Source organism: Heloderma suspectum, chromosome 5 (assembly GCF_057233095.1).
Source record: "Heloderma suspectum isolate Gila_16-S chromosome 5, 16-S_ref, whole genome shotgun sequence".
Lineage (NCBI taxonomy): Eukaryota > Metazoa > Chordata > Lepidosauria > Squamata > Helodermatidae > Heloderma > Heloderma suspectum.
This window is the reverse complement of record NC_139462.1, coordinates 22,426,113-22,446,153: the sequence shown is the minus strand read 5'-3', so window position 1 is coordinate 22,446,153 and position 20,041 is coordinate 22,426,113. Positions and strand designations below refer to the sequence as shown.

Here is a 20,041-nt window from a genome sequence, read left to right as displayed (position 1 = left end):
AAGAATGGGTTTACATTAAGAGAGAGCTGACATCAGTCATGATATTCAATACTGGGCTAGGTGGACAAAGAGGCTGATCTGGTATAAGGCAATTTTTTCTGTTCCTAAGATACAGGGTGGGATCCAACATTAATCCTACTTACAGTAGACCCATTGAAATAAATAGGACTTAAATTAAACTAACGTGGGATACAATCCAGGGTATATAAACAGCTATCCCAAAGGTGGACAAATAGGGGTTGAGTTAATCCCCTCAAAATCCCCAGATAAGATTACAAAGCATCTGGTAATTTTGTGAACCAAAATCAAGGCAGAAAGCTCACCGTTTCCTCTTCCTTGCTGAGCAGTTTGGCACAGGAAAGGAAATCTTCATATTTGGAGTAAGGGATAACTGGCTCTGGGAGCTCTCTGAGGTACAGTTTCAGCAGTGATGCCACCGTGTGTACATCAGTATTTCTGTGGGGATGGAACAGACATGATTACTGCTGGAAATGTAACACTAGACACCTGGAAGGGGATTGTCCCTTGTGGAACTCTTCCAGTATTGCTGAAGAAAGTTGAATCGGCAGTACAGAAAAATTATAAGCACTACGATCAGTGAAACCACTCATTTCTTGAAATGATGTGTCTGTTCAGTTGCTTCTTAAACTGGCTAGGCTTGGTGACTGATTGTCTGACAATAGAGTCCCAAATTTAAACACTGTTAAGTCACTATGCAAGGCAATTTAAGGCTATTCTCGATTTTGCTGCCATTGCTGGGCTAAAAAAAACACCCCCTAAGAAGAGGCCTTCAGACCAAAAGGTCCATGTAGTCCAGAATTCTGTTGCCCACAGTGGCCAGTCAGATGCTTCCAGAAACCCCAAATAAGCAGGCCATGATGGCTACATGCCTCCCCTGCTGTTTGCCCCCTCTACATCAACTGGTAACAGGGTCAATGTCAGGTGTCGGCATGCCTGGGCAACTGCTGAGCCCCACACCACAGTTGCATCAGTGGGATGTGCTGTTCCATCGACGGTGAGCTGTTCCACCTGCTGCCCTCGCCAGAGACTTTAAAAGCAAGGCTGGAGCTGCGGCTTGGGCGGCTCGGCTTCAGGGGGAGGTGCTGTTCCAACCAAGGCATTTTCCCCCTCATCTGCTCTGCCCATCATCCTGCCTGGGAAACCCTATAAGAAGCTCTGGACTATTCCAGCTCTGCTCTGGCATTTTTGCTGATGGGTTTTTGCTTTTGGATATGTAGGAGGTGTGTTCGGACTGCAGGGTTTTGAGTTGTTTTAGTTTTAAACAGATGTTGTGATATTTCTGCTTTAAATGTGTATTTAGAGTATTGTTTGAATATTGTATTTGTATGTTTTCGTAAGCCGCTTTGGGGGCCTTTTGGCCAAAAGGCGGCATAGAAATAAAGTATAACATAACACAGTGCCCCTCGCTATCAAATCCCTGGAGCATCCTGCCCCTGCCCCTGCCCCTCTTCCTCCTCCTTGCTGCTGAAGCCTGTTCACTTGCCCTCTTCGCACAACTAGGCAGTGAGTGAAATGAGAATGCCTTGTCTATTCCCTCTGGGAGTGCTGTGGCTTGGGCCCAGAGGGAGCAATGAGCAAATGGGCAGCGGCAGAAGTGGCAAGGAGGTGGGCCCACTCAGGGAGGGGGTCCACCAAGAGTGCCTTGCCCAAGCCCTGCCCCCAAGCCCAGAGCCAGGACTGACTGGCCTTTAGTGGTACACTACTTCTGGACACAGAGGATTCATGTAGCCGCCATGGCAAATAACAGTTCATAGACTATTTTCCTCCATGTATGGTCTAGACCAATTTTAAAGCCATCTAAGCTGGTTTGTTTCTTGGGCTCCAAGATCACCGCAGATGGGATGTACGAAAGTCACTTACCTTTTCGCAGGGGTGATTCGCGGTGGGGGGGAGGCGCTTCGCTTCTCCCCCCTAAATTCAGGCGAGGGGGGGGAGGCGCCCCGCCTCGCCCGGCCGAAATTCAGGCCGGGGAGAAGCGCGCCGTCTCCCTGGCCGCGAAAGAAAAAGTAAAAACAAAAACAAAACCCCGTGGTAGGCTACGTAATGATTAACGTAGCATATCACGGCTAGATTTCCAAAGTCAGCCGTGATAGGCTACATTAATCGTCACGTAGCCTATCACGGGTGACTTTGGGGGGAAAAAAAAAGCGCGTACGCAAATGGCGGCGGCCCATGGGCGCCGCCATTTGCGTTCCTTATTTTGGCACATCTAGTCTACGTAAAGATTTACATAGACTACGGCGAAAATAAGGGAACGCATTGCCCTTATTTTCACCGTAGTCTACGTAAATCTTTACGTAGACTAGACGTGCCAAACTAAGGAACGCAAATGGCGGCGCCCATGGGCCAGCGCCATTTGCGTACACACTTTTTTTCCCCCCAAAGTCACCCGTGATAGACTACATGACGATTTACGTAGCCTGTCATGGCTGACTTTGGAAATCTAGCCGTGATAGGCTACGTAAATTGTCACGTAGCCTATCACGGGTGTGTGTTTTTGTTTTACTTTTTTATTTTGTAATGGCAGCGGCGGCAGCTGGCTGGGAGACCGGCCGCCGCCCCCGGCCCCGCCGAACCGCTGCCGAACCGCCGCCGGGACCTGCCGCTGAGAGGGACATTCACTGAAGGTAAGTCCCATCCTGAGGGGGGGGGGCGGGGAGCCGGCGGAGAATTTCCCCAGCACTTTCGGGGGGCCGAATGCCTCGGTGCTCGGCCTCCCGAAGATTCGTGGAGAAATTCTCCGCCATCCCTAACTGTAGCCATGAAATTAAAAGATGCTTGATCCTTGGGAGGAAAGCTATGGCAAACCTAGACAGCATAGTAAGAAGCAGAGACATCACCTTGCCGACAAAGGTCCGTATAATCAAAGCTATGGTTTTCCCAGTAGCAATGTATGGCTGTGAGAGCTGGACTATAAGGAAGGCTGAGCGCTGAAGAATTGATGCCTTCGAACTGTGGTGCTGGAGAAGACTCTGACGAGTCCCCTGGACTGCAAGGAGGTCAAATCAGTCCATCGTAAAGGAAATCAACCCTGAATGTTCATTGGAAGGACAGATACCACAGCTGAAGCTCAAGTATTTTGGCCACCTAATGCGAAGAGAAAAGTCACTGGAAAAGACCCTGATGCTGGGAAAGATTGAAGGCAAAAGGAGAAGGGGACGGCAGAGGATGAGATGGCTGGATAGCATCACCGATGCAATGAATATGGACTTGAGCACACTCCGGGAGACAGCGCAGGACAGGAAGGCCTGGCGTGCTATGGTCCATGGGGTCACGAAGAGTTGGACACGACTGAATGACTGAACAACAAGTTGGTGGCCATCACATTCCTTGCACTAATTATGGGCTATGTGGCAAAATGCTTCCTTTTGTCTGTCCGGAATCTACTGCCAATCAGTTCCATCTAGGGTGGCCACTTATGAATTGCCCCCAAAGAGGAAATGCATCACTAAAATAAAAAGAACAAAAGAAGAGACAAATTAGCAAAACAAGAAGAAGCATATGCTAATTTATATGTATAGATGCAAATTTGGAAATAACGGCCATAATTTATATAGAAATACAGTCTGTCCAACCATAGTGTGGAAGACTGTGACCAGGTGACCATTTGCCTGCCTCTTCAGTCTGCTACCCAGGTGTGCATTGTCAATGGGCAACAGTTTTTATGGTTCTTTATCTTTAAATTGGAATTGGACAGGAGAGTCCTTCAAATAGAGGATGGTCCTCTGTAAAAGAGGACACATGGCTACCCTAATTCCATCAAGTGATCCCTAGTTCTGGTACTGGAGATGAAGCAAGAGAATCCTCTTTTTTCTGAACCATGCAAACTTCTTGGCAGATGTCGGTAGCTCAGACTGAACAGGGGTGCATTCTAATGCAATACGCATTGCAATCTTTTTAATGAGCCAGGCAGACAGGCAGGTGGAAGGCCTTGGAAACTGCGCTGCATCCACGTATTACCGCTAGATGGTGCTATTGTAAAATAAGATTCTAGAGAATGCTAGTTCCCCCAGGCCAAAGGCGCTTTCCATTCGTTGGGTCTCATTTACATACAGAGATATCAACATTGTCACGTTACTTCTACCATAGATTCAAAGTGGAAACTAGCATATCACTACATATTCATAAGAAATGGCTATTAGAAGTGGACATTGCAAAATGCCATTAAAAAGACCAGCCTTCAGGATGGTAATCTGTTTTCCAATGACCAAAGTTCATTTCCAAAAATAATTTGCCTATAAATAATTATAGGACTTTGACCAAATTCGTCTGCTGTTTATAGAAAAGTAGCAATGCCTCAATGTGGAAGTTGTGACTAACTCTCCATTCAGTGGCTGATCCTTACTCCACTGACTTGATCAGAAAAAGAAGGGCAGTTATTTCAATGTGGAGTGGGCTTGCAAGTTTGCTAAGCAGTCCTGGGGAAGACAGGAGATACAACAGGAAAGATTACTGGGATGAATTAGATCTTTTATTATTCATGCTGATCTTTGCTTAAAAAAACCCCCACCTTCCTAAAAAGCAACAAGAAATTATTTCCCCACTCAGCCATGAAAGCTCACTGGGTGACTTTGGGCCAGTCACAGACTCTCAGCCCAACCCACCTCACAGGGTTGTTGTTGTGAGGATAAAATGGAGAGGAGGAAGATAATGTAAGCCGCCTTGGGTTCCTAGCGAGAGGAAGAAAGGCGGGGTATAAATGCAATAAATAAATAAAATTTCATCAATGACCATAGCAGCAAAATTGGGGTTGGCAAGATCTTGGGACATTGCTGAGTGAGAAGGCAATCTGTGCGATGCATGATGACAAAACTAGATACAATTACTGAGTGGCGAGGCTCTTGGGCTGAACCACTCTGTGTGTGTGTGTGTGTGTGTGTGTGTGTGTACTTTTTAGGGAAAAGGGGCCGCTGCTTTGGCCATCTGTTAGGGAACACATGGACGGGGGCAGTGATGTGCACTTTCAATACGGCAGCTTGGCCCATAATGAAAACATCATGCTCCTCTCCTCCCGTGGCAAAGCATGCTGCTGCACATTGTGCTTTGGATTGCTTCCAATAATGTGCTGCAACAGCCACTTTAAAGAAGGTGATTTGCAGCACAGTCTTCAGTTTGAGTCCCCTTCCCCCCCACACACACACATTTTGCACAGTGCTGTGGGTCAGCTAAAGTGGCCATCACAGCCACAGCAAAAGGGGCACTGCAAAACACGGCACTCCAATGCAAACCCTCCATCTCTCTTGGCAAGCGCTTGGACAAAAGAGGGAGAATCGGTCCCACTTCTGCAGCAAAAAGGCAACTTTGCTCTAGGGGAGCACCGTTCCTTCGGAGAAAACATTGCGTCCCTTTAAATGGCAGAATTCATGGTGAAAAATTTTGGTACAGCCCTGTTCAAATGCACTGCCCGCTTCTTTGACATTGCACAAAATATTTCTTGGTGTGCCCTGGAGTAAAGCAGCCCGGCTCAGTCCCAATTCCCCATTTTCATCCTGCTATTATTTCTCCCTTTTTAATAATCTCAAGAGAAGCTGGCAACTCCCATCTTTCATCCCCCCCACCCCGGCCAGCTGTTCATCAAAAAATAAGCAAAAGAGTTAGTTTTTTGCAAGAAAGAGAGACTCAGCACACCATTTCTGTTACCACAGCAGGAGGACGGGTCATGGGCCCGGTTCGGGCACTGATTATGTGCTTGGAAGTTTTTAGGAGCATAAAATCATTTCACCTCTCGAGCCAATATGGTTGCATGGGGCAGCAACTGAAATCAAAGTCAAAAGACCTAGATTCAAATGGCTGCCCACCCATGAAACTCACTCAAGTGACATTGGGCAGCTTAACCTACCTCACAGGGTTGTTGTGAGGATTAAAAAAGGATTACCCCACATAGCCTACCCTAAATTCTTTGGAGGAAGGTACATATGGATAATAAGGAGTGGCATAATAGCTAACAGCTGAACCACCAATGATAAGGCTAAATCAATTTCTACTGAGATTGGCTAAGGCATCTTTTTCCTAGGCTCTTTCTACCCATCATGCATCTCTTCCTGTTGTAATATACCCAAATGTGATAGGTAGGCTCTGTAATAGAGCTGCTTGAAATGAAGTACTTGGAAGAGTGTCACCTGGTTGCTTTTAAGCCAACCAGGGTTTTTTCAACAATCGTGGCAGATGGAAGTAAATCCCACCCCGGTGAATATCTGTGAACAGCTGTCTCCAAATGGATATTGCAGTCATACAACTGCCCTGTTTATAGGAGCACTGGGACAGAGTTTTAGGGATCCAGACAGGGCCAAGTTCAAAAGCAAGGTCAGTATGCAGTCCAAAGTCAAAGAGAGGGAGGGCCAAAGGAATGCTGGGAAACAGGGCTGGGAAACAACAAGTCAGGGAGCTGGTGGTCAGTCATGGCTCAACTGCCTAGCATCTGGAACTGAAGGCTTTTTAGCTTTCATAGTCCCCAAGCAGCAGACCATTAGTGCCACCTGAGGGAAGCACTACTCATGGGCAGACCCTTCCTCACAGTATACCTTTACTCACAAGGAGTCCCTGTTCCTCAGGTGGGCACTTCTGCATCTGGCAGCTGGCAGAGCCTGAACCTTTAGGAGCCTCTGCTCTCTGTAGCATTTATTTATTTATTTATTTATTTATTTATTTATTTAAATTTTTAAATCGCCCATCTGGCTGGCCACTCTGGGCGATGTACAGTGATACAAACAGCTTTAAAACAATAAAATTCTACATTAAAACATCATATTTCTAAAATAACCTACCCCAAATGCCTGCCTGAACAACCACGTTTTTAATGTGTGGTGGAAGCTCATTAAAGAGGGGGGCATGGCGGAGTTCCCTAGGGAGGGAGTTGGCCACTAAGCATCTTCCTTTGCAAGGGGGGTAATTATGTTTTGAAGGTTAGGGGTTCATGTCCAGCCACCCTGATCTGCCTCCAGATTTCCAGACACAGGAATGTTGGTGATGCTTGGCTTGGGGGGCAACAGGTCAAATTCTGGAATCCTCCAGAGGGGGCGTGACATCTACGAGTCCTGTTTTCTGAACTGTGTAATCAGGTCCTTAAAAAAACCATTGCAGCTCAGCTGGGCTATAGGCCTAAGAAAGCTGACTGTGGCTGGCATTAAATACTGCAGCACAAAAGAAGATCCCACCGAAAAACCTTTAGGATGTTGGTGTAACAGTGCCGATCACAAGCGTCATGTCTACATCCTGCGTCATAACTATGGCAAGTGGCAATCCAGGTATCTGGGCTGATTAGCACACAATTTAATTAAAAAGAATATGCCCTGAGGATTTTCTAGATGCTTGGCCTCTCGGCATTAATGGCCACTCCCCCATTTCCATCCCCTTTAAATAGATATGCTTGCATAGCCACAGCAGGGAGGGAGAGAGATGGAATTGTTTGTTTCATTGTCCTGCAGAATAGTACCCTCCACAGCTGGTCTTTAAGCTGCCCCCAGGAATATAATATACAGGATTTATATATATGCAAACAGTCACAAGTTCTTCTTTCCTTTGCAATTAGACAGCACGGATTCAGAGCTCTTTTCATCCCAACCCCTGTTGTCATTGACATCCTTCCCAGCAGTTGCTGCGTCAACAACTTTTTCTTTTTAATGCTTTGTGGTATCACAAGTTTTGAGGAAATGGCCGTCAGGCCAATTGCACAAGCCAGGGGATGTTCATCCTGTCTCCTCCACAAACAACAAGCATGGAAGCCCAGCAGGCCACTGTAAATACAGAAGTCACATTCACATTCATAGGCAAACACATGAACACCAGAATGTGTCCATGGTGCCATAGTCAGCATTTTAAGGAAGCCAAGCAGCCAACCGCAAGTGGGAAGGTGGAGAGGCACACTGTAAAGTCAGGTCATTCCAAAAAGAAATGGATATTCAGCCAGTTCATGCATGCATATCTCAGCTCTCCTACATCAACCTTCCCCAGCATGGTGCCTTCCAGATGAGTTGGACTGCAACTCCCAGCATTCCAGGCCAGCATGTCCAACACATCTGGAGGACACCAGGTTGGGGAAGGCTGTCCTACATGATTGCTTCAGGAGGTTGGAAAGGTTGCCGGCAGCCTCCTGGCTTGGCCTCGATTGCATGGAGGCTGTGTTTTTTAAAAACCTTCTGGGACTGTCTGGGACTGTCCTGATATCTCTGAAGGGGAGGTCCTTTTTTCAGTGCATCAGTTGCTTTATATAGAAGGCACAGTCACAGAATCCTAGCTAGGCCCTGAGCCCAGTGACCCTGCATCCTTTGGGAGGTGGCCATAATGGGGCTGCCACATTCACAAACATTTATGTTCCAGGACATTTTCAAATAATAAAAGTGCAGTTACTGTTCTGCTGTTGTTAAGGATTCAAAATGTTAGAGTATGTATCACAGGAAAGAAGCCCCCCCCCCCCCCCCGCAAGCAAAATGACAGTATTCGGTAAAATGTGATCTCCCCTCTTGGTACGTCTCAGTGTGTAAATGGGGCTCCACAAAAAAGGCCCTTCCTGTTTCAGTGGTCTTTGGGGGCAAACCCAAACAGAATCAAAATGACTTGCCTCCCCTGTACAGTGATCTACTGCCCCTTTTTGGGGCACAAGGGGGATGGTGGATTATGTTTGAGTGTGGATCACCTTCCTAGCCAACTGTGCATTTTCACTACTTTCTGGGGATGGGCAAATCCACCACCTTTGCTTTCTCCTGCCTTCAGATTTTTTTAAACCTCAAGTTCTTTCCCTCCTGTTTATAAAGAAATTTCTGAATTTGGGTAAGTTCTTATCAGAAAAAGGAACTGTATGAAATTCTTGACCATCTGCTCAAGCCAAATACAAAAGCTACATCTATGCTTAGCATGGAGAGGTCCATCTTGTACCTGCCTGTCATGTGGCTCTGACACATGAAGAGCCAGGTAGAAAAAAGAGGTGGCCACCCTAATTCAGCATCATGCACAGTTGAGTATGCAGGATTTTGAAGACTTTCAAGCGCACTCAAAACCTGGATGGATGAATCTGCCTGGATGGATCTGTCAGTTTTGCTTTCTCCACATCATTTTTTAAAAAAAATCTCAGGTTCTTCCCATCCTGTTTATAAAGATACTTTTGAATTTTGGCAAGTTCTTATTTTTTAAAAAAAGAAGAAAAAATAAATTCTTACCATTCCTAATGCTCATTTTCCAAATTTGCATCTTTCCTTGCCACAGTACCCCACCATTTTGTGAACTTTCTCCCCAGCCCTTGGAAAAAAAGTGTTTCTAGGTGTTATGCTCTTACCTGCTCACAGTGGAGCACATCTCTCCATTAGGGTTGTTGTTGTTTATAAGCAATGACCAAACTTCTACCTCTCCTACCTGCAGCATGGCTATTTCACTCCCAAGACCTGACTGAATGAAGACATTGGGTTGTATCCGATGTTAGAGTAGACCCACTGAAATGAATGGGACCTAAGTTGGACTAACATTGGATACATACAATCCATTGCACTCTTCACTTTGGATCGGTGGGCTTGCTTGAGGATACTGCTATTTTAAAAAGTCAGGTTTTTTGGAGGGGGGGTGCCTAGAAACATCCTCAGAGACCAATGGGCAGTGACGACAGATTTATGGGATGCATATTAAACCCACACCTGGTAACTGAGAAGGCTGAGGCTGCAATTCCGATAAAGAGATTGTAAACCACGAGACAAGAGAAATGAGTTGTCACCGCCTGGGACAGAATTGTGCTTCCGTAATTTTAAAATGCAATGGTTTTACTTTGTTAGATTATCCTCAGCTGGATGCAACTATTTGTCACTGATCCTGGCTAGGCAACATGTGCCCTGGATAATGTACATGGGCTGGTGGGGAAGTTGCTCCTTCAACAATGAAGGATAATAATTTCTGTTTGTAGAAACCACATGCCATGTTATGTCCATCAATACTATTTGAGGAGTAGATGCCAGATTGTTTGATGTTGCATGGATAACACTGACATCGGAAACACAAGTCATTTCAGAGCCATCATTTCTGCTTGAACTCTGGCAGCCCATCGCTGGAGCACAAAGTTGCTAGATTGATTCACTGCATTTCATATATTTATTTCTATGCCACTCTTCAAAACTGAAGAGGGATGATGAATGCAGCCCATGCAGGCCCCTGCTCTGTACTAGCACATGCTGGAATTCAACTTGACCGTGCTCCTAGAAAACTGATAACCATCCAGTGTCATGCTTGTTGTGCTTTTTAATTGGCCCAATCTGTGAAGAATAAACAACAAAAAGAAGCCACTGCAGCACAGTTAAATGTTATGATGCAGCCTCCCTTCACATGTTTTTATGAATGGATGTGGCTGTCATTATAAATCATTACCAATAACCTGAGCAACTGATTGGTTCATAATAGTAGTGTGTTTCCCAGTTCCAAAAGGGTGGTGAGCCTGAGCCAATGTAATATAGAACAGCTTTCTCCAATGTGGTTGGGGAAGCCTTCCCCCCAGATGCGTTGGAATACAACTCCCCACACCCCAGCATGGCTGATACAGAGAGGTTAATATCCCTAATATCCCTATTAAGAAATTCACTGGGTAAGCATGAGCCAGTCACCATCTCTGAGCAAAATACCTACCTCCTACAGTTGCTATGCGAATACGGTGGGTCACCATCATACTTACCACCCTGAGGAAGCTTGGAGGAAGGCTGAGATATAATGTGATAAATAAGTTGCAAGAGTTTTGTTTTAAAGCACAACACACCAGGCGTACCATTCCTTTTCTTCTGACCTCTTTACTCTTAAAACCTTCATACTCATTGACCTGTTTGCTTGACCAGCTTCTCTTAATACAATCAGCAGATCTACTCTAACAACACAATGGGACTTTTCAGGCAGGGATGTCACCTCCCCCACTTCCCAGCTCCCATTGGTTTAGTTGCTCTGATGTCACGGAGGGTCTGGGAAGCTTTGGTTTATGTCACTGAATGATATGCAGGATTTAAAATATGAATTCCAATGTCCATGACCAACTTCTGTAAACCTAAAATCTCATAACTATTAAGTACACACCACTGGCTTTTGAATAGCATTTGGGTACAGATAACCTTATGGTTTCTGAGCCTTTAGACAGCAACACACAAGTTCATGGTAGATGTTTATTCATGTGATACACAGTATTATTATACTGACTCAGTCATGCACATATCACATCAGCTGGTCCACTTCTAAATTTCTCTTGAGTCCTAGTCTTATGTCTTTCAAAATTGCCTAGGAAATGTTCCTTCATAAATATTAATAACCATGTTGTGACATTTCAAATATTCTCCTAGACTAACACATCTTCCCAATCATAAAATAATGGCAATGAGCAAATGATAGGAAAGATAATTTACTTTATAAAATAAAAGGGGAGGGGGAAGAAATCCAATTTAGGTTCTTTAATTAAAAAATACTTTTAAAAGTCTTCCAGTTCTCATTTAATTTCTTATCCATATAATTGAAGGTTTGCTTACATAAGCAGGGGTCAAAAAGATGGAGTGTTCCTAAAATATAGCCAAAGTCAAATGTATAATTTCAAAGCATAGTGGGTGAAATGTGTGGAAAGCAGCTATCTAGTCTCGCATTGGAAGTAAAGGCACAGTAGAAATGCTCTTTGGGTAAATATAGCGTGATGTTGTTCTGGAAATCTCTGGGTTATTTGGGACTTCCAGTTTTTGATAGTGATATAATTGAGACTCGTACATCTGGGCTCAGAAATTGAGCATTATTACCTCCAAATTCTTCTTTGGCTGAATAAAGGAGAAGAATTCCCCTGGTTCTTCCCTCTTAAACATCTGGAGTAGGGATGGGTGGATCTGTCACATCTTCCCACATTCAAATGTTTTAAATTTCAAGTTCTTTCTCTCCCAAATATGAAGGATGTTGCAATTTTGATAAATTCTGATAAAAAATGATTGGAAACCGAAATTTCACCCATCTGCACCTGCCTAATTCAATAGGGATAGTAATTCCCAGCATGCAGAGGACGATGTTGTTGTACCTGGCTGCCATGCAGCTGTTAAAGATAAGGAGCCTGCCAGAAAAAAAGTGGCAAGCCTAATTCAGCACGACCAAGGTTGAATATACAGGGACTGAAAGCCAGACTTTGAAGACTAGGCACTGAAACCTCCACAAATACAGTGGAGGCTGGTGACAACAAAGCTACCTTGGAGAGCTGCTTTAGAGTTCTGACTGGTTCCAACTGAAACCCGGAGTTGGTTCACTGCCCCACTGACATCGGAGCCACCAGCCTCCACTGTCTAAATCCGTCACCGTAACTGTTGCAAGTGGCAAGCCAGCTATTTGGACTGATTAGCACGTAATTTAATTAAACAGAACATGCCCTGATGATTTTCTAAATTCTTGGCCTCTCAGCATTAACTCCTCACCACTCCCCCATTCCCCTCCCCTTTAAACAGATGAAGGAGCACCTTGGATGGCTCCTTTAGAGTTCCGACTGGTTGTGACTGAAACCCGGAGTGGATCCACTGCCCCACTGACATCAGAGTCACCAGCTTCCACTGGACAAATGGCAATTTTGGTTTCTCCTAGTTTTATATATTTTTTCAAATCTTGTTCTTTTGGGGCCCAAGTATGTAGGGATGTCAGAGAATTCCGCCTCCCACCCCCCCCGCGGAATCCCCCTGGGATGGAGCTTAGCCGGGGCGGATGTGGCAGCGGCGGCTCCGGCTGGTCTCCTGGCCAGCCGCTGCCGGGCTGCTCAGGCCGCAAATGGCGGCCGTCATAGCGGCTGCCATTTGCATCCTTGCAGGCAGCCGTGATAGGCTATGTAAGTATTTACGTAGCCTATCACGGCAAAGAGCAGGGGCGCAAATGGTGGCTGCTATGCGCCCCTTTGCGCCCCCGCTCTTTGCCGTGATAGGCTACATAAGTATTTACGTAGCCTATCACGGTAAAGGCAGCCACGCAAATGGCGTAGCGGCTGCCATTTGCGCCCCTGTTCTTTGCCGTGATAGGCTACGTAAATACTTATGTAGCCTATCACGGCTGCCTGCAAGGACGCAAATGGCGGCCGCTATGATGGCCGCCATTTGCGGCTGCAGCAGCCCGGCCCCGGCCAGTGGCTCTGTGGAACTGGACGGGGAGGATTCCGGGGGGAGGGAGGGATGCCCCGGCATGGAGCCAGGTAAGTGTTTCGTACATCCCTACAAGTATGGGGAACTTTGTGAATATTGGTAAATTCTTACACAAACTGAACTGAAACTAAGTCCTTACCCAGCCTAATCTGGAATGCCAGGGGCTCTGGTGGTGGTCACGAGCTGCCCCTAACCATCAGCAATTTGGGGATAATTCTACTGACCTCCCTTACAGAGCTGTTTTACGGATTACTGAGCTTGTACGTGAAGCATTTGGAATACCCTCAGGCACTATGCAAATGATGGTGATGTTGTTGTTTTTCTTGTTGATGATGAGTTTATCCTAATCAAGAATGCTTGTTGCTATCAGTCAAGTCAGTTTGGATTTCTAATTACCAGCACTCCCTGCTGTGAAGAGAGGGCGAAGACGAGACCAGCCACCCAGGTAGACTGTGACGGAGAGCCTTTCCAGCCTGCTGTCTGCCTGCTACCTGTGACTGCTCCCAGTGGAGGCTGGTGACTCTGATTTCTGTGGGCTGTGCGTCCATTCTGGGTTTCAGTCAGAACTGGCCGGAGCTATCCAAGGCACTGAACCTATTTTGGGAACCTATCCCAGAATGGATTCACAGCCCCACTGAAACTGGAACCAACAGCGTCCCCTGGCTGATCCAGATAGGTTGCTGGGGCCAGAGAACAATGCCTCTTTTCAGGACTGGACCCCTCTTCTGGCATTCTCGTTTGGAGACTCCCTGCCACCTGGCAAGAGCTTGCAGCGGCCTGTGAGGCTGGAGCATAAAACGGTGGGCTGCCTGGGGGCGTGCCTGTCATGAAGAGGCCACGCCAAAGGCAGCTGCCCCTTCGAGAGGAGGCCCTTGGTTGGGACACAAGGGCAAGGACCACCCCTCTAACATCGGATGGTGTGGTGAGAGGATATGGGGCCAAGTAGGCAGACCTGAGGGGCCCTCAATCAGTGTGGTGATGGCAGAGGGAGGTATGGCATTGAAAGGAGGGCTAGCCAGGTGAGGGGAACGTGGCCCAGGCAGTTAATGGCTGTGCTGTGTTCCAGCCCTCCCAACGCTTGCAGGTTTGGTGGTTGCCCCCATCAGCTTGCTCATGGGTCTGCGGATGCTGCTCTTAAATGCCAGATCCATTCAGAATAAGATCTCGCTCATTCATGATTTATTTATTTATTATTATTTATTCATTACGTTTATATACTGCCTTTTTTCCTCCAAGGCAACCCAAGGCAGCATACATAATTCCCCTCCTCTCCATTTTAGCCTCACAAAAACAACCCTGTGAGGTATGTTGGGCTGAGAGTCTGTGACTGGCCCAAAATCACCCAGCGAGCTTCATGGCCGAGAGGGGACGAGAACCCGGATCTTCCAACTCCCAGTCCAGCACTCTAGCCACTACACACACTGGCTCCATCTAATAGTGGATGAGGTAGCTGACCTGCGTAACCAAAACCTGGGTTAAAGACCTATTTAGTCCAGTATTCTGTTCCCACAGTGGCCAACCAGATTGCCATGGGAGGCCCACAAGGAGGACGAGAGTGCAACAGCCCCCCCCCGCCATGTTCCCCAGCAATTCGTGTACATAGGCTTACTGCCTCTGATACTGGAGGTAGCACATAGCCATCACAACTAGTAGCCAATGATAGTTTCATCTTCCATGAATTTGTCTAACCCACTTTAAACCTGTCCAAGTTGGTGGCTATAGCTACACCCTGCGGTAGCAAATTCTATAATTTAACTATGTGCTGTGTGAAGAAGTAATTCCTTTTGTCTGTCCAGGATCTCCCTCCATTATCCCCACCACTTTCTCCATCTCTGAACACCTCTCTCATTCTTCTTAGTGAGGTCCCCAGAACTGAACACAGTACTCCAGATCAGGTTTGACTAGCGCAGAATAAAGTGGAGCTCCTCCTCCTCACAGCAGACAAGAGGGCTGATGCTGGGAGATTTATGGCTAGGTGATCTTTCCATAAAGTAAGAGATGATGATACTTCCTCACATGACAATTGAGGAGTTTTATTTATAAATGTCTGTGAATTGCTTTGACACTCTGTGATGAATTGTAGTGCTAAACAGGTGCCAGCTATTTTATAATTAACTCTAGCAACTAAGAAGCAAACCATTAACTAAGCAGAGAATTGGTAGTATCTTAAGCATGCAGCTTGTCCTGCCTGTCAAAGTTTCTGTGTTGCTTCTGATTTAGCACGCGCAGAGGGACAATTCATTTGCCGAACCTTTCTGCTGAACCTGGGAGGAGGAACAACAGAAGGGCGGATGCTGCAGGACCTTGGACAGTAGCTACATTCAATGTGATCTCCATTAAAATCAGCAACCAGGTAGCCCAATGGGCCAATCAAGGCTAAATACTTGAGATCATGGGCTGCCAAGCATCCCTGTCCCAAAAGTCTTTCCCCACACCATGCCCTTCCATTGCTCCTTCAAGTACGCTATCACTTGCTCCAGTTAACCCCTGTAACAAAACTGCTCACTTAAAGGAATGAGGTTAGCCACCCCATTTTCCCAAGGGACCTGTAAGTTCAAAACCCTTCCTCTCAGTTTTCCCATATCACTACTATGTGGACACTAGATTCATATGGAATTTCTTCTTCTTCTACAGGGTACAGTAGGGATGTTGGAGAAATCAGCAATGGAACCAAGTTAGTTCGGGTTTTCATAAATCCGACCAGTGGATTCCACAGTGGACCGGCTTTTCCCCAGTTGGGCAGATTCCGCAGAGTTGTGGATTGGTTTTCTAACTTTCTTGAATTTTGCACAAATTTTTTCATAGAAAAATATACAACCTTTTTTTATTTAAAAAAAATGGCCAAAAATGTGCTTTCCCCCCCAATAGACTAAAGTATGAAATATGCATGTTGGAGGCATTTGCACATTTTTTGCATGTGCAAAATTGTGCAAATGCAAATTTCATTTCAGGCAAATGCAAATTTGCTCAAATTCAAAAACAAAAAAATCCAATTCCAGCAATAGGCAGATGATGAAATGAAAGGCGCCTGACATTCCATGAAACACAGACAGAATAGAATTCACACAATCTGTACATCCCCAGGATAGGGTCACCATTTGAGACATGTTTTAGGAGGGCATCGCCTAGGGCAAGTCTATGGCCCCCAATCTTTGTAGATGGCTTCTTTCCAAACTTGCCCAGAACTAACTTCCCTTAAGACCAATAATGTTACTTGAGTCCCCATGCATTTGTGTATGTGTGTGTGTGTGTGGGGGGGCTATTGTGGAGCTAGCAGAATTACAGTAGTTTAGAGCATTTACAGCAAAATGGTATTTATTATTATTTTTTAATTATGGCTGTAGTGACATGCCTCCACACTTTCACAGGTCAATTTGGAGGCTGCAAAACTCTCTCTCTCTCTCTCTCTCTCTCTCTCTCTGTAATTTAGCTGAAAAGCAGAAAATTCCAACATGAGTGCTTACTTGAAAGTACTCCCACACTTTCTTCAACTTCCAGTTAGAAAGCCAGAACATTTAGCTGCAAATCACACCCCACCCCAAATAAATGCACTCCATAAAAGAGCAATAAAATAACAGGATGCTTTGAAGCAATGTCACTTATGAGCACAGACATGTTGTTCTAACATTTCACTACCCTTCCCCCTTTACTGTACAACAAGTGGGATCCAGTGTTTAATTTTTCTCAACGTGTATTTCTGGTCGGGGTGAAATCTGAAGGTAAACAAATGTGTAAACAAATCACCCCTTCTTCTTGAAACAGCTCCTTGCCATGTATGCAACTCCTCACTGAGCAAAGAGCAAAGCCAAGTTCGACTAACAATCATTGCAGCTCAGCCAATCCAAAGGTTAAAGCGTATTCTGGGACAGCCGCCCACTTAGCTTCCAGTACTCAGCCTCCCTGCTGTGGTACTCAACGTGCTTCGATGCACCCAAACCAAAGAAGCATTCTTGGCATCTGCTACAGCAGTAATGTTCCATTTTCTCAGGAGACTCACAAGAAGTCCAATTTACACATTGCCTTTCTGCTGTGATTGCCGCCCTCTTGTGGTTGGCTCCCACATTGCACTGGTTATGTATAACAGTTTTCACTAGAGCTGCACCAAAAACATGCACATTTCAATTTAGGGGTAGAAATTAAGATTTTCAGTGGGGTAGACATTTTTACAAAAAACAAAAACAAACACTTTGTGCAAATATTCACCTTCTTCAGTTCTGGGAAAATGCATGGGAAACAATGTGAACATAAGCCACACAAAATATAACTGATATCATAATGTGCAGAAATACCCTGAATTCAAATTCTGTATAGGGATGTCCATGGCTGGGAAATCTGGGAATTTTTTGGCTCAGTGGAGTTCCGTGGTGTCTAAGACTCAATTTGATTTTGAGAGCCAAGCTATGGGCTTTTCCCTGTACTCCAGGAACTTTTTTTGCATCTTTTTGCAGGTTCTGCAATTTGCACAAATTTCTGAACAATTTGCACAAACTTCTGAGTAATTTGTGCAAATTAGCCTGAATTTGTTCAAAATCGGCCATAATTTGTGCAAAATACTCAGAAATTTGTCAGCGTAGTATAGTGGCTAGAGTGCTAGGCTGAGTGTCATTTATTAATTTATCTCATTTCTATACCGCCCAATTGCTGAAGCGTCAGGAGATCTGGGTTCTAGTTCCCACTCGGCCATGAAGCTCACTGGGTGATTTTGGGCCAGTCACAAACTCACAGGATTATTAGTATTATTATATTTTATGTCATTAAAACGTTTCTATCCTGGCCTATGCCATTAAGATCTCAGCGCAGCGTACAGATAAAATCAATTTAAACAGTACAAAACAATAAATAATTTAAACACCTAAAACATATCACACTATTAAACAAGCCAATGCCAGTTAAAATCTAAAACAATCTAAAAAGACTAAAATCTAAAACTTGTTGTGAGGATAAAATGGAGAGGAGGAAGATTATGTACACCACCTTCAGTTCCTTGGGGAGGGAAATAGGTGGGATATAAATATAATCAATCAATCAATTCATCAGTAGTGGAACCTGAGGGGAAAATGAGCAAAATCCCCAGAAAATCCACTTACTGGCCCAATTTGCTGCAAACTAAGTCCGCCACCACAGCAGGAACTGGAATGAAGCCCAGGGGGGTGAACCTAGGAAAACCCGTCGAACTCCACCCGCCAAATGGAATTCTCTGACGTCCCTAATCCCGCACGTTATTGACTTACAGTGCCATCCCATACATGTCTTTTCAGAAGCAAGTCCCACTGAATTCAATGGGGCTTATTCTCAGGTAAGTGGATACAGAGCTGCAGCCTTACTCACTCAATTCCAATAGGGGAGCTGCCTTACAGGAAGTCAGACCATTGGTCCATCTCACTGAGAACTCCACCCACCAGCAGCAGCTCTTCAGGGATCCAGACAGGGCCCTTTCCCAGCTCGACCCGACGATGCCGGGCACCGAACCCAAGACTTTTTGCAGGCAACGTATGGTAGGGATGTACGAAAGTCACTTACCTTCTCACAAAATTGATTCGAGGTGGGGGGGAGGCTTATTTTGACATTTGCGTTCCTTATTTTGACACGTCTTAGTCTACGTAAACATTTACGTAGACTACGGTGAAAATAAGGGGAACGCAAATCGCGTAGCGTCTATGCTATTTGCGTTCCCCTTATTTTCGCCGTCTTAGTCTACATAAATGTTTACGTAGACTAAGACGTGTCAAAATAAGGAACGCAAATGGCGGCGCCCATGGGCGCCGCCATTTGCGTACACGCGTGTTTTTTCCCCCTTTAAATCAGCCGTGATAGGCTACGTAAACATTTACATAACCTATAACGGTATTTTTTAAAAATCTAGCCGTGACAGGCTACGTAAATCTTTACATAGCCTATCACGTTGTTGTTGTTTTTTACTGGAAATGGCGGTGGTAGCAGCCGGTCGGAAGAACGGCCACTGTAGCCGCCTCTGCCGAACCGCTGCTGAACCGCCGCCGGAGCCGCTGCCGCCAGGAGGATTCGCCCAAGGTAAGTCCCGTCCCGGAGCGGCGGAGGGGGCAGACCGTTTTGCCACCAATTTCGGGGGGCCGAATGCGCTGGCATTCGGCCTCCCCGAGATTCGTGATGAAATTCTCTGACATCCCTACGTATGTGCTCTACCACTGAACGATGTCCCTTCCTCATTTTTTTCTTCTAGGAACTGATGCAGGGTCATGAAACCCCATTGGCAGGAGCAGCACTATTTTTATTTCTTCTTATTTGCTCTGGAAAATAGCGGGAGCCTCAGGTGAGGCCTTTGCCAATTCAACACATTGTGCCTTCAGGCCTGTGAGTGAGAAAGAGGCTGAATACAGAAACCCCCACAAGGGCCATTCTGCAGATGACAGCTGCCCTGCAGGGGCCCAGCATAGAGAACTGCCTTCAGTGAATGGCAGGAAATGCAGTTGCTGAGGCCAGCAGAAATGGGCCTTAGCTACACAAACACAGGAGCTCAGCGGCAACATCCCTCACAGCATGGTCGCTCCTCAGTCAATTGCAGAGGCTAAATGTGCTTGCTGGCACAAACCATGGCAGAGGTGGAACAGCAGGGCCCTATGTAAAGGATTTTTATACACACGCACACACACACTTACCTCACCTTCCTTTGTAGACTGAATAAAGATCCAAACTGTGTAAAGCACAACTACAGCTCCTGAGGGGCGTGGATGTAGGGCCATTGTTGGTTATGCACTTTTAACATTTGTCTGATGAAAATAGTTCAGTTGTAGGTTGCAACTTGCCTCTCCCCCCCCCACACACACTACCATTTTATTTTCAATCTCTTTCCTAGTAATCCCTCTCTGTTATGGAACCTGCCTCCTTCTGACAACCTAAGTCATCAATTTCCTTGAGTTATCCATGGGGACCCCATGGATCTATTT

General features: G+C 45.7%; 1 protein-coding gene across 3 annotated transcripts in view; it reads right to left on the bottom strand.

Moving 5' to 3' along the window:
- The window catches only part of ARHGAP24 (Rho GTPase activating protein 24), a 498,319-nt gene that overhangs the window by 22,637 nt on the left and 455,641 nt on the right, over positions 1-20,041 (bottom strand). For all 3 annotated transcript variants that reach the window (XM_084855552.1, XM_084855553.1, XM_084855554.1), the window contains one exon: positions 324-456. In XM_084855552.1, coding sequence (XP_084711678.1) covers positions 324-456 — 133 coding nt within the window. The remainder of the gene's footprint in view (positions 1-323; positions 457-20,041) is intronic.